We start from the raw sequence: 14,381 nt of genomic DNA on the forward strand, positions 1-14,381 counted from the left end.
ATCAGTGACCCTTTTTAATTGTGTTGCAAATGTTGTCAGCGCTGGGTTATCCTGAAAAACTACAGGTTTTTAGTACATAGGCTTGCATTTGCCAGTTCTCATCAGTAATATGGCATGATACAGTTAAATAAGCCCCTGTGGCTCTTGATGTCCACATGTCTGTTGTAAGTACAGCACTGTTTGCACCATCTAGAGATTTTTTCACTTTCAAATGGCACTCTTCATACTACATTGCTGGTATTTTCCCTTCCATCAAATTGTTCCTACTTGGAATCCTGTAACGTGGATCGAGTGTCCTGACAAAATTCCTAAAACCCTCATCTTCGACCACAGAGAGAGGTTGCAGGTCCTTTGCAATCATTTCAGCAAGGCTCCTTGTAATATCCATAGCTCTTGGGGAACCACCTAGGTGAAATAGCAAAATAATTAAGTCTAGCTTAAAGACTATCTTGCCTATGTAGCCAAAATATAAATCCTATAGTGTCCCTTTCACAGTTAACACAAAAGGGATATTCAGCCATTTTCATATTTCAGGTTTATGGTATATATTTTTAAATTCCAGTAAAATAATTCATATAAATAGCAGGTTTCAATGTGCTGAATATAGTTTATATTTAATCAGTCTGCTGATTAAAGTAACAACTATGATAACCAATTACTCAATTTTTTGTTTTGTTTTTTTACAAATTAGCATTAACTAATGTCTAAATCTCCTATATAACTAAAATATTAATTTCACCACTATGGCTACCTGGATATTCATAGCCTCTCTGAAAAGTCTCGGCCAGTGATCTCTGTCTCAGTGCTGGCACTGCTGGGGGTCTGTCTGAAGGATTTGCCTCCTCCTCTCTCCGTTTCTTTTGGAGCTCGGCGTTCTCTTTTTCGTGTTGTTTTAAGTGTTTGTGTAAGTTAGTGGTGTTGCCACAGTAGCATATAGACTTTCTTCAAACATCGCAGTTTGGAATGTTTTCATTTACTGCTGTAAAATAGCTCCACACGGCGCTCCTCTTTCTGTCTGTCATCTCTCATTCAGAGCAGCTAAAAGTGCTTGTTGTGTGCTTGCTTGGCGCCACTGAGTCACATGATGACAGGACAACTAAACACAGCAGAGCAGGGGAGGAGCAACGTGTGCGTAAGATGTGAAAGGAGCGGTGTATTCAGAGACATGTCCGCTCTTTTATGGAACAGGAGCAACACTTTTGCGTAGATTAGAGATATTTAAACTAAAGTATCGATCTCGGGAGGCTAGTATCAATCCGATATCAATACCAACGTGGGTATCGATATTAGGATCAATCTGCCCACCCCTAGTGTCAGTTTCATCTGCAGAAGTCAGCTTTAACACTCGCATGGAGTTTGTAGGCCACTCTGCTTAGAAAAAACAGTAATTATACCCTAACAGAGGATGCTACTTGCGTCAATACATCAGTCAGCAAAATAATGTAGCTCTATCGAACGAAGCCCCGCCTTCTGAATGAAAGAGCCTATCGTTAATCGGTAAAGTCAGCGCATCACTGCAGCTGCCGTTAGAATTCCCAGTTGCTATAGAAACAGTAAATGCTCTGAAACGTGCGCTGAGGACTGTGCATGCACACTGGCGGGTCTAGCCTGAAAAACATGCTTTTTTTAAACGCTATTTGAGCAAAATAATCAACATTTATGATACAGTTGTTGTCAGATTTTATTGCCGATTTCAAATTTGAAATTTAATTGTAAGCTTGGCGAACAGTTTTGGAGAATTTGATGTTTCCCCATTCAAAGAGATTTTTCAAAGATGGCCGCTGAGTGACATGACTTGCCTTAAAGGGACTTTGGTTTAGGCCAGTATTTTGATTTTCTGTTGCGATTGCAATAGTAACTCAGATTATCTTTCTGAGAGAAAACTGGACAATGCAGTATGCTTTATGCCTTTTCTATGTGTAAAAACACCAAGGGAAGCAGGTTGGGGAGACAAGAAGACGGCGGATAGTAAATCTATTAATAATGTCTCCGATTAAACCTGCTGTGTATCACTCAATAAAAGAATTACACTGCTCCGTGTTTTTGAAAGTTTTGATATTAAACAAACAATGGTAGACCAAATGTGTTAATAAAAGATGTAGCCGTTCCATTCGCAGCTGTTGCTTAAAGTCCCTATATAACTTCCTTAACCTCATGCGCTAAAAAGGTTAAATAGATGCATTTCTTTATGCATGAAATATTTGAATATAAATTTGTTGTTAATGAGTTGTTAATTGCAGATAAACCATAGTTCTGTTAAACCATTTCTGTTACTAAGTATTGTGATGCCTTACACAAAAAATAAAAACATTTGAAGAGTCAGGACTGATGTTTGCTATTAAAGTTAGGCCAGAGCTACTAAAATATCAGTTTCATCAGTGCATCTTAGATTTTGTATTCTCCTGTGTGCACAAACTGCAGATTATATGAAAATGAATAATATAAAAAATTTATCGGTATCGGCCATGAGAAGGACTTAATTATCGGTTATCGGTATCGGTTAACATTTTTCATATCGTGCATCCCTTATATATATGTGGTATAAATGTTAGCTAGCCAATGTACCACAAAGAAATACTTACGTACTTGCCAATGCAGCTTGGTTTCTTCTGGACATCTTGGCTCCAATCCGACACATCAGAAATTTGTCTTGGATGGTAGTGCTCAACATCACTGAATAATTTACCACCTCTCAGGTAATATATATGTTTTTTTTGTTATGTCAGCGAAGATGATGATGTTGAGGATCCTGATTATGTACCAGGGCATGCAGGTTGCACCGATAATGACACTGAACATGAAGATATACAGATGCTAGAGCAAGGAGACAGGGACAAGTACTAGTAGCCACAGGAAGACAGGAGGTAAAACAAGACTAATGTATGTCTCAGATCACAATAAAGACAGTGTGACCAGCACCTCCAGTAGTCATAAACCTTGGAAGAAGATGGATATTACACCATTCAGTAGCCCTGACATTGCTCCCCCAGAAATCAGCGAGGTTGGTTCTCCTTTTGCTTACTTCAGCAGGCTTTACACTGATGAAATGGTGAATTATATAAGTGAGCAAACCGATCTTTACTCTGCTCAAGTGAATGGATATCCCTTCCAGACAAATCCAAAGGAGATCCAAGTTTCTAGCCATACTGCTTTACATGGGAGTATATCATTTCCCATCTTTGGATGATTATTGGGATTCACACAGCCGATTAGACCTGATTGTACAAATCATGAGCAGATGGAGATTTATGGCCCTGAGCAGATTCATTCATTTTACTGATAACAGTAGCCAAGGAAGCTCACAGGACAGATTCTACAAAGTCCGGTCTATATTTCAGATGCTACGGCCACAGTGCCTTCATCTTCCAGCCAGCTGTCCCTTACGAAACAAAAATATGTGTGAATATATTGGAAGATATAATGTGATATATGAAATAATATATTTTGATATATGGGACTCTAGTTCTTATATTTTTCAATATTCTGCAATATATGCATGAACCATGTATTGATACATTTAAAATACATATTTAGCAATTAGACAAACAATACAGTAGCCTACTACAATGTTTTTATAAAATTTAGATCATATTAAATACAAATTAATTTGTCTTAAAAATATTTTATGACACCCATATCCGGCGCGCGCCTAAAAATGCTGGTTTTATAATGTAATAATTTGTAAATACATATGCTAATTTTGAGCTGTAACCTATTTAGCAAGTTGATATAATGGACATAAGAACATTTCTCAAGATAAAGAATTAATGCTGCATCGATCTGAACAACAACTGTATCCTGCGTTTGCTCTACAGCCCAAGAATAAAGCACTGTTCGGTAAGCAGAACCGGTCATTTTGTCAGATTAATGTGAGTTTTTTTCTTTTCTCTCTCTCTCCTGCAACTAGCCAACTAAAACAGTTTTGGTCAACTAAACCGTCAATTCAGAAAATCTCGATTTTCTCCTTAACATTACTTAAAGGGGTCATCGGATGCCCATTTTACACAAGTTGATATGATTCTTTAGGGTCTTAATGAAAAGTCTATAACATACTTTGGTTAAAATTTCTCAATGGTAGTGTAAAAAACACCTTTACCCTGTCAAAATCTGCTGTTTTCAGCACGCTGACCTAGTCAATATAGCTTTAAATGCTAATGAGCTCTGCTGATTCCACCCCTCTCTTCCGTGGAGTGACGAGCAGACCATAGATGTGTGTAGATTCCCTATTCATTTGCTCATCTGGCATACGTCGCCGAGACACTTAGCCTATGTATTTAAGAAGTAAATAATTTAGAATGTCCGTGATCCGCTCTTTAAATGATGTTAATCAGATGTTCATACGTCTGCAAGAAATATTAATTTCATATTCACAAAGGTGCGTCCTGCGACAAACCAAAATTGAATTATACTGAATTATACAAAACAACTGAATTATAGCAAAGCAGATGGTCACATACACAGTGGTTAAAAATGCAGAAGAGTCTATCTAGAGGAGAAGAATGAAAATAGTCATGAAGGTGGATGATCAGATTTCGGTCACTTTCGGCTGCGGTGTGAACGGAGCTTTAGTTTCACACAGATGCTCATTTTCTGGTGCCATTTTAAACTACTGAGCCATTTAAAACGCTTTCCACATGAAGAACACAAATATGGTTTCACATCTGCATGACTTTTCAGGTGTATCTGTAAGTGTGATGGCAAAAGAAATGTTTTATTACACTGATCACAATTAAACTGCCTTCCTCCAGAGCGAACGTGCTTTTGATTTTTCAAATTGCTCCTTTTTCTAAGCTTCTTTCCACTCGCAGAGCACTGCAGTTTCTTTCCATGTGTTTGCAAGTGACGGTTCAGGTCTCTTTTATATGTGAAGCTCCTCTTACACTGAAGACACGGGAAAGGTTTCTCTCCAGTGTGAAGCCTCGTATGAATCTGAAGAGTTATCTTCTGACTGAAACTCTTTCCACATTGAGTGCAGGTGAAGGGTTTTTCTCCAGTGTGGATTCTCATGTGAACATTAAACTTTCCTTTAAATCTGAAACTCTTTCCACAGTCATGGCACGTGAAAGTCTTTCGAGAATGAATTCTTTCATGCCAGGTAAGGTGTCTCTTGTCTGGGAATCTCTGTCCACACTGATGACATTTATACTCCTTTGAGTGAAGTGCCATGTGGCAAGTAAGGTTTGATTCTCGGGTAAAACATTTTCCACACTGAGCACACACAAAAGGCTTCTCTCCTGTGTGATTTCTCATGTGAATCTTAAGAGTTCTATTTTGTGCGAAGCTCTTCCCACAAAATTTGCAGATGTAAGGACTCTCTCCAGTGTGAATTTTCATGTGTGAATCCAGGGTTGTTTTATGTCTGAAACACTTTCCACACTGATCACATGGAAACGGCTTCTCTCCAGTGTGAACGACCGTGTGAATCTGAAGAGATGATTTGCGTGAGAAGCTCTTCCCACACAGTTTGCAGGCAAAAGGCCTCTCTCCAGTATGTCTTCTCATGTGGGTATCAAAGGGTGATTTATATGTGAAGCTCTTCCCACACACATTGCAGGTAAAAGGATTCTCTCCAGTGTGAAGTCTCATATGAGTTTTGAGGTTTCCTTTACAAGTGAAACTCTCTTCACACCGATTACATGTAAAACAGTTCTCTCCTGAGTGTTCTCTCTTCGTGTGGTAATCAAAGGATACTTTAAGTCTGAAACTCATTCCACACTGATCACATGTGAATGGCTTCTCTCCAGTGTGACGTTTCAGGTGGGAATCAAGGCTTTGTTTATGTGCTAAACATGCTCCACACAGTTGGCATATGAAAGGCTTGGTTCCAGTGTGACTATTCATGTGGCGTTTAAGGTTTTCTTTACATGTGAATATCTTTCCACACTGACGGCATTTGTGAACATTCGTGTGCATTTGAAGGTTATATTTTTTCTTGAAACTCTTTCCACACTGAAGGCAGATTAAGCAACTGTTAGTTTTGGTCTTCTGAACTTTTTTTGGTGATGAAGTTGTTTCCACAGTCATGACGTCAAGTCTCTCATTTTGATCTTTCTCTTCCATTTTTGTCAGTTCTCGCCTCTCTTCTTTCAGCACCATCAGGTCTAAAGTGAAAAAAGACAAATACAGGTTAGTGCCACTTTAATGGCTTAAAGCAACAGACATCAAAACCAAGATAAAGTATTAAAACATCGAAACATCAAAATTTTCCAACAAAACTGGGATATTATAGACCAATCACTCCTGGTCTTAGGGACCCACTGCTCCACTCATTTTGTTATGTCTCTATTTTAACTCACCTGATTCAGATCACCAGCTCATTAGGTGAGAGCTCCATGAACTCAGACTACGTTAACATGTTAAATTCACTGAACAAATGCGCATGGTCTGAGTAAGTAAAACGAGCATTGTTTTGTTTTTAGACAATATAGCCAACATGAAGTACATTTTTAAAAGCGGTTTTAATCAGGGTTGCTGCAGGTTTTTTAAGCTCAAATTTAAGACCTTTTTTAAGACCTGCACAAATAAAATTAATACCATATGAGCAGGGTAGGGCAATGTCTATGGTAAACTGTAAAATGAATGTAAAAAGCATGATTTACAGTTCAGATAGAAGTTTTCACGAAACAAAAAGTTTTATAAAATTATACACTTCACATTTCAGCCTTTAAACCATTTTTTAAAGAAAATGGATGAGTCAAAAGTATTAATTATATTAATTTAAACAATTATCAATAAATTATTATATGTGACCCTGGACCACAAAACCAGTCTTAAGTATATGGGGTATATTTGTAGCAATAGCCAAAAATACACTGTATGGGTCAAAATTATTGATTTTTTTTTTGTGCCAAAAATCATTAGGACATTAAGTAAAGATCATATTCCATGAAGATATTTTGTAAATTTCCTACTGTAAATATATCAAAAGTAAATTTTTGATTAGTAATATGCATTGCTAAGAACTTCATTTGGACAACTCAAAATTTGGACAATTTTGAAAAATTGACACTTAAGACTGGTTTTGTGGTCCAGGGTCACATATTAATTAAATAACATACAAACATATTTTATTGTTTAGATTTTTATAATGAATTATCTCTTTATCGATCAACCAGTTCACATTTACAGCTCTGTGTGTTTGCAGGGTAAAAACATGGGTCGATTTTTGCATTGGTCTGAACAAAAACAACCCAATGTTCCTGCAATACTGGAGGCTGCAGTTCTAGGACTGCATAGGACCCTATTTTTTGGGACAGCGCTATCTATTCCAACAGAGTAGACCTGATTCAAACATCAAACAAACAGATGCAAACCACATCAGACGTGAAGCGCTGCGGTTTTCCAAGAAAACTGAATTTTAAACCAGAATATATTGAATATTGAAATAAATTAGGTTAAATATTTCAAGAGGGTTACCACCGGGTATGTTTAGAGTTAGGAGTTGGTTAGGACAATAATTAAGTGTATACAATTAAATAACTACATAATTCCTTAAAAATAATAATATACAGAACTGAATACCAAGTGCTATAAAATAGTATGAGCCACTAATATTTAGTCTTTTAGCAGATGCGTTTATCCAAAGCGACTTATAAATGAGGACAATGGAAGCAATCAAAATCAACAAAAGAGCAATGATATGCAAGTGCTATAACAAGTCTCATTTAGCCTAACGCAGTACATGTAGCAAGAGATTTTTTTTTAAATTATATAATAAATAAAAAGAAAGCATAGAATAGAAAAAGAATAGAGCAAGCTAGTGTTAGAGGCCTTTTTTGCTTTTGTTAATTGTATAATAAATAAAAAGAAAACAGAATACAAAAAGATTAGAAAAGCTAGTGTTAGGTTTTTTTTTTTTTTTTTTAAAGAATATAATTAGAATAGAGAGAGGTGTGACGTTCTTCATTCTCTCTTACATTCTTTTTGGCTCATTAAAAATTAATCTTGCTGCCACGTTCTGGATTAACTGGCTGGAAGACCTGACACAATACATAAATGCAAAAAATAAATAAATAAAATAAAATAATTAAAAAACAAACAAAAAAAACTATAGGGTCCTAGAAATCCAGTTCTGAAACTACAGCCTCCGGCTACTCATTAGGGGTCGACCGATTATCGGCGCCGATATTAAGCATTTTTATGATTATCGGTATCGGTCATTTTCAAAACAATCCACTACATTGAAGTTGCAAAACACCTCAATATTATCCATTTATTGTTTCCGCGATGGGGAAAACGCGGACGGAATCGTGGAATCAGTCATATAAAGGGAATTTACTGTATAACGCACGGAGTCACGGAGTTCGTCAAAGTTTGGATGAATTAATCAAAAGTAGGTCAGTACACTTAAATTGACTCGCGCTATGGACTAGTATCTGTAAATATTAAGCTGCAAAAAGACTTATTTAAATATGAATTATGCATGTTCTGCGTGTCTCTGTATATGTGAATGGCACAGACGCGCGGTTTTGATTAAACACACACACACACTGAAGTGTGCGACGCTCGCGGTGTTTTCAGCATCTGCCGTCTCACTAAATGAGGACATAAATACATGAACAACATCCCCAGAACTGCTCTGAGAGTTGCTTCTTGAGCATTTGACCGTTTCATTTGAGTAAAAAGATCGTCATATCACATACATAGGCTATACAGAAACTTAAGAGGTCCTCATGGCAACCCGTCAAAATAAAAGTTCGGTTTATCTACTACCACAACAACAACTTTTGTTTAAAAGAATAATCACACAATACGCTATTTCTTCCATGTTTTAATGGTAAACCCATTTGTTTGCCAAAAAATTTAGTTTAATCAAACTCTCATTTGATTAAAAGATAACTGAAATTAATGTTTTATGGCTTCATTTGCACTCCACTGTAAATTACAACTAATGGAAATTACTGTCACACAGGCCAAGATTAGGACGACATAAATTGTGACATTTCAATAGGCTATTGAACCAAGTGTGCCTATAACTGGCTATTAGTGTTATAGTTTAATTAAAATAGTTGCAGTCTTCTTCTACAATGGAGCTATGAAGACAATTAAATTATTTACACTTATTATATTATAATTATGAGAGGTTATGCTATTACACATACATTTCTAACGTAAATTATTGAAGCCAAATATTTACATTTCCCCAAGCTGTTTAGCTGTAGTACAGTATTCATAGGCTTAATCATGAAGCATGCAGTGGCCCCACTTTTAACTCTCTCTGTATATTATCCTTATTGTAGATGGATGCATGGAGGATGACAAGAGTAAGAAGTGCAACCAACACCAGGGAAGGCAGTTTTTGTCAGAGCCCTTGTTATTCTTAATTTTGACAATTTGCATTTTTACATCAGACATAATATATCGGTTAAAAATATCGGTTATCGGTCCACTTGGTCTGTAATAATCGGTATCGGCCCTGAAAAACACATATTGGTCGACCCCTACTACTCATAACAACAGCCCTATTGAACATGCAAATTCATTCTCTGCCAGCAGGAGGCGCTTTCCAACAGTTTCCCCGGTAACAGCAGAACACAACGCAGCGCAGCACCGGACTTTGAAACTTGCAGTGCTCATATTTTATTTATAGCCTTTTGAAGTTTAATCGTCACATTAAGCTGTGGTCACATTAAGATACTAGTCCATAGCGCGATTCTGGTCTGTACCCAAATTTAAGACCTCTTGAAATCATAATTAAGACAATTTAAGACTTTTTATGACCTTAAATTTGATAAAGTAAATTTAAGACCTTTTAAGGCTATTTAAGGACCCGTGGGAACCCTGTTAATGCTATTCCTTGATAAACTTTCCTTTTTTTTTTTTAACTTGCGTTTTAATATGTTGGCTAACGTTATATGAAAATGAAGAATTCTGTCAGTCTATTTTCCATTTTTGCATTGCTCCAGCTGATCTGAATGAATAAGCTATGCACTGGTTTATGTTGAGTGTATGCTCTTCCTTATTTTCTGTTTAACGACCGCCTAAAATTAGATGATGATAACGTGAGGCAAGCATACGGCATAATCGTGACCTATTTTTAGCAGATTTCAGAGGAATATGACAGTGTGATGCAAAGATTAAGTATTTCAACTGTAGGCTGTTATACACGCACAGTTTTTTTTTCTAGCTTTTAGACTAGTCAACTAGTCGGATACAAAACTTACATTTAAACGACAGTCAAATTAGTCGTAGCGCACATCCCTAATATTTACCACCTCATTCTGTGATAAAAAGCCACATCGGATCACAAAAGGAAGTTGTTTCAAACACTCGACCGATAACTCTTATAACGCAAGAACTTATAATGTCTTCTTTTGTTGGACAGCAGGTTTATAGACGCTTCTCATTACAAGTCATCATAAGGAAAAATCAGTGTGTTGCTTTTTTAAATGCATGTTATAAACGGCGTTTCCTCTAGGGGTGGGAATCTTCCAGTACCTCACAATTCGATTCATATCGATTCTTGTGGTCACGATAAAATACTTTTTTTTTTTTTTTTGTAATTTAATTTTTGCATACCGGACGTCAAATGCACCAGTTTTTTGATACAAAAATACACCAGTCTATAGTATGGGTAGTCCTGACTGAAGAAATCAGTGTTTCCTATTAACTTCCTATTAAATCAAAAATATTTTATACTTCCTATTAAGGATGTGCCAGAATCCTAATACAGTGTTCGGAAAGGAAAGACATGTACTACAGATTCCCTAAAGGGAATAAATACGAGATGGGAAGAAATATATATACTTCAATGCTTTATCTTGCAATTATATCGTTGGGTAATTATCCTGTATATAAAGTGACCGGCATCAGGGAACCCTTATTAATATGCAGAGCATTGAAAATGAATGTGCTTTTGAATGCGCGCTCGCTGTTTACTTTGACTTTTGAGATTTGTAATCATATGTACAATACACATACCTCTAGTATACTACAGTGTGGCAGTACTTACCACACATTTTACAAGATTAGCTGTTTGTCAGTGGTGCTCAGGATCTGCAAGTCATTTGCCATCGTCCTATCAGTCATCTCTCCTTACTCTCTATATGTGGTAAGTGAAATTTGATGTACTGTAATGTAACAGGCAACCGCTAACAAGCAGATAATCATGTCGCTTTAGTGGCTCCATAGAACGCGCTGTTTGTTTTCCACGCCTTTCAGAATATGGATTCACTATTCGGGCACATCCCTACTTCGCATATTAACAAAAGACCAAAAATGTATTAATATATTTTTCCTAACACTTGCCCCCACTGAAAGTGGGACAGGATGTATTAGTTTTTCTGCACCGCTCTTGCAGTTGAGTTCTGCCTGTTTTGTTCCGACAACATCATGTTATAATTAGAAATATCAATTTTTGAAATTTGTGAATCGATCTGAATCGCTAGAAGACTGAATCATCGATTCATATGTTGAATATGAGCGCACAAATCGTCTTTGTTTTTAGTGCGTCTCTGTGGCAGAATTACAGCGCCACATACTATTCTGGCTTATATACTACATCGTTTCGAGTTGGTTTCATTGGTTTCGTGTGTACGCAGATATTTCATGAGTAGGGATGTGCAACAGTGATCGAGTATCTGATTAATCTAATATAGGAAACGTTGGGAGTTATTAACATGCTGAATGCATATTACCAGTGTTCAGTTTCATGCTCAAATGCAATCCACGATATTGACTGAGTTATGTGAGACATCATATTGCTTTTAGATGTTTCTTTTTAAAAAATACTGACGTTATAATAATGCTGCAGTGCTTTTTGTCGTAATTTGTTCAACAGTAGGCATATTTCAATTAAATTTGTTTTCGTACGCGTTTAAAATGCGCAGGCAATTTCAGGAATCACTTGATAATGTAGATGAAAATATAGAACAAATCTGCCATAAACATGAATGCCAGAAACATTATAATGAGAACTTTATAGAATGTGAAATCTATAGTAAATTGTCTGCTTTCCTTGCGCTTTCATGGCAGCATGGGCATCACTGGCATTTGCATCCTTTTGTGCAGATACAAGTTGTAATGTTACGTCTGTTATATAGCGAAGTTATCTGATTAATATCATAGGATGCATCAAAGAATGGGCTTCAGTTTATTGGTATAAAGTCAATCAGCTTCACCTCAGGCAGCTATTCCAGCTACTGCATCGTAATCATAATAAAACAGTGTTTTAATCATGTGTTCATGTTTTCATGTCATTTTTATTTTTAACATTCATTTTCATCATCTCCAGGACAGCCCCGCGAGCACTCGATTACTTGTTTTTGAAACCTATTGATGATCAAAATAAGAAATGGCCAAAAATACCCAGCCCTATTCTTGAGACGAAGCCATGTTTACAGAAGAACAAGGGGAAACAATTGTATATGGAAAGCTCTGGCTTTGTGTGGATGAGACCAAAGTCTCGAATTCAGCATAAAAGCAGTGCTTTCTCTTTAAAATCTGTTGCTCATGATGTGGATCTCCCTGTTCTTTACAGTCATTTAGGACGTTTTAGCTCTTTTAAGATTTATAAAGTCTCTTGCCAAAAGCAGTCATTTTGACGTTCAACATTTTGTGCGTTTTTGTCCGGTATTCGTCTGGTCAGCATGAGGACCGATAAAATAAAACAACTTCAATTAGGACGCTCATGACATTCTTTAAAAATATCATCTATTTCAGTAGAGAGGGATATTTTAATAAGGATCAAATGACAGAGTTTGAGAATGAAAACCAACCTGTTTGTTCCTCAGTATCTTCATGTTTGAGACTGAATACTTCTTCAATCCTTATGTCTTCACTCTCCTGTTTAATAAACGCCATCTTTATAACAGTGTCACGTGGATCTGTCGCTTCAGCAGGAGTTTTTCTGTGAGTTTGAACACTTTGTCCTGTTTAAGATGAGAATAATTAAGTGCAAACTAAATCTCTGGGTGTGTCTCAATCAGCTCCCTAGTTACTGCACTGATCAGTGAGTCAGAGCGAGAGTTAATGGCCTGAAATCACCACGAGACAAAAAACACCAGCATGTGTTGCATTTGGTGTTAGGTTAGAGTTGCCAACCGTTCAGTTTGATAAAGAATCGTCGTATTTAAGGCTTCAAAGAAGCACTTTGTATGATACAGAACGCAGTTTGTTCCTTATTCACAGACATACAGCTTTCCCTGTATGCGTCTTTGTCTTTTATAACCTAAAGAGAACCTTCCCAGAATATTCCCTGCAGGTTATTTTTAGTTTTATTTTCATAACCATGTAAACTAATTAAAACGTTGCAGATGTTTCTGAGTGATGACCAGCAGAGAGATTACTCTAATGCTGAAGAGTGTATTTTTCATAAACAAACACAATTTCATGTCTGAAATAAGATTTTAAAGCAGCCAAAATACATGATCAGATAAATCCAAGTTTATAGCTAAAATATTAAGCAGAGGTTAAGTATTGTGAGAAAAGCTCATGATAAACACAGGAGGTAGCGTCCCTTATTTCCCTTTTCTGAAGTTGGCAACCCTAATTATGTTGTCTTTATTATTATCTGCACATTTAATACTTACTATATTTAATAATGATATTTTCACGAAAAACTGCTGGTTTGTAACAATCGTCATTGCGTTTGTTGTATTTGCGCTGAATCATTTTGCGAAGGAGCCTAACGTTAACTGTTTAGTTTGATGAAGCTCCGTTTCTCTCTCAGTATTTGCAGCGAGTGAACTCATCTTCACTATAAACTGAGTCACTAAACAGGGAGCGAGATGAGACGCAGCTTCTGTTATTCATGTGCCAGTGCAGTTTAATCAGAAAAATAACGTTTATTAATGTTAGGTAAAGTAACACAATATTTACTTAATTCATAATTAAACCATTTTACGTTGCTTGTAAAAACTATTACATCTCCTGAACTAATTGCATTGATTTAAACACTTTAAATGCTTAAAACACACAAACCTTTCTTCAGCCGAATCACAACTGAGAGCGGCGCAGTCTTATGACGTCACATCACAACACCAAAATAAAAGTCCTGTCATCACTGTCTAAAATACAAAAATACACATTTAAATGCCAGAGGAATTCAGAGTTGATTTATTGGTGAAATACATATTTAAGCAAATGTTGTCCAATGGTGTGTTGGAAATATTAAGAACTACATATTAAAGAATATGAGATTCTGTCTTAAAGACAGAACTTTAATTTTTTTCTAATAGTAATTCATAGTAAATACTATAGTGTTTTTGAACCATACTATAGTAAAGTACTTGAATTAATTTGTTGTGGTAATTCTATAGTTGCTGTGGTAACTGTGGTAACTATAGTAATATACACAAATTACTTTACCCAATAGTTTTCTACAACTATAGGGTATATTATACTATAATACACTACAGTTTACTGTAGTAAAAACTAAAGCA

The 14,381-nt window shown here is 36.3% G+C and overlaps 1 protein-coding gene across 2 annotated transcripts; it reads right to left on the reverse strand.

The window, feature by feature from the left end:
- Nucleotides 1–398: 398 nt before the first annotated feature.
- Nucleotides 399–13,973, reverse strand: LOC131538721 (gastrula zinc finger protein XlCGF57.1-like). Of its 2 annotated transcripts, none has more exons than XM_058772785.1 (3): nucleotides 13,921–13,973; nucleotides 12,717–12,869; nucleotides 399–6,101 (listed from the first exon to the last, which is right to left on the reverse strand). In XM_058772785.1, exons 2-3 carry the CDS (start codon nucleotides 12,799–12,801, stop codon nucleotides 4,537–4,539), a joined length of 1,650 nt encoding a protein of 549 aa, XP_058628768.1. In that variant the 5' UTR covers nucleotides 12,802–12,869; nucleotides 13,921–13,973; the 3' UTR covers nucleotides 399–4,536. The 2 variants fall into 2 exon arrangements, with proteins under 2 accessions (XP_058628768.1, XP_058628767.1); XM_058772784.1 differs by lacking the exon at nucleotides 13,921–13,973 and adding an exon at nucleotides 13,530–13,772.
- Nucleotides 13,974–14,381: the final 408 nt, after the last annotated feature.

This window comes from Onychostoma macrolepis, chromosome 04, assembly GCF_012432095.1.
Source record: "Onychostoma macrolepis isolate SWU-2019 chromosome 04, ASM1243209v1, whole genome shotgun sequence".
Taxonomy (NCBI): Eukaryota; Metazoa; Chordata; class Actinopteri; order Cypriniformes; family Cyprinidae; genus Onychostoma; species Onychostoma macrolepis.

Coding starts and splice junctions, on each gene's coding strand:
- LOC131538721 (XM_058772784.1), bottom strand. CDS start 13,611: ATGATTCAGCGCAAATACAACAAACGCAATGACGATTGTTACAAACCA. Junction 12,870..13,529: donor AAATATCATTATTAAATATA/GTAAGTATTAAA, acceptor CATCTTAAACAG/GACAAAGTGTTCAAACTCAC. Junction 6,102..12,716: donor AGATACTGAGGAACAAACAG/GTTGGTTTTCAT, acceptor TTTTCACTTTAG/ACCTGATGGTGCTGAAAGAA.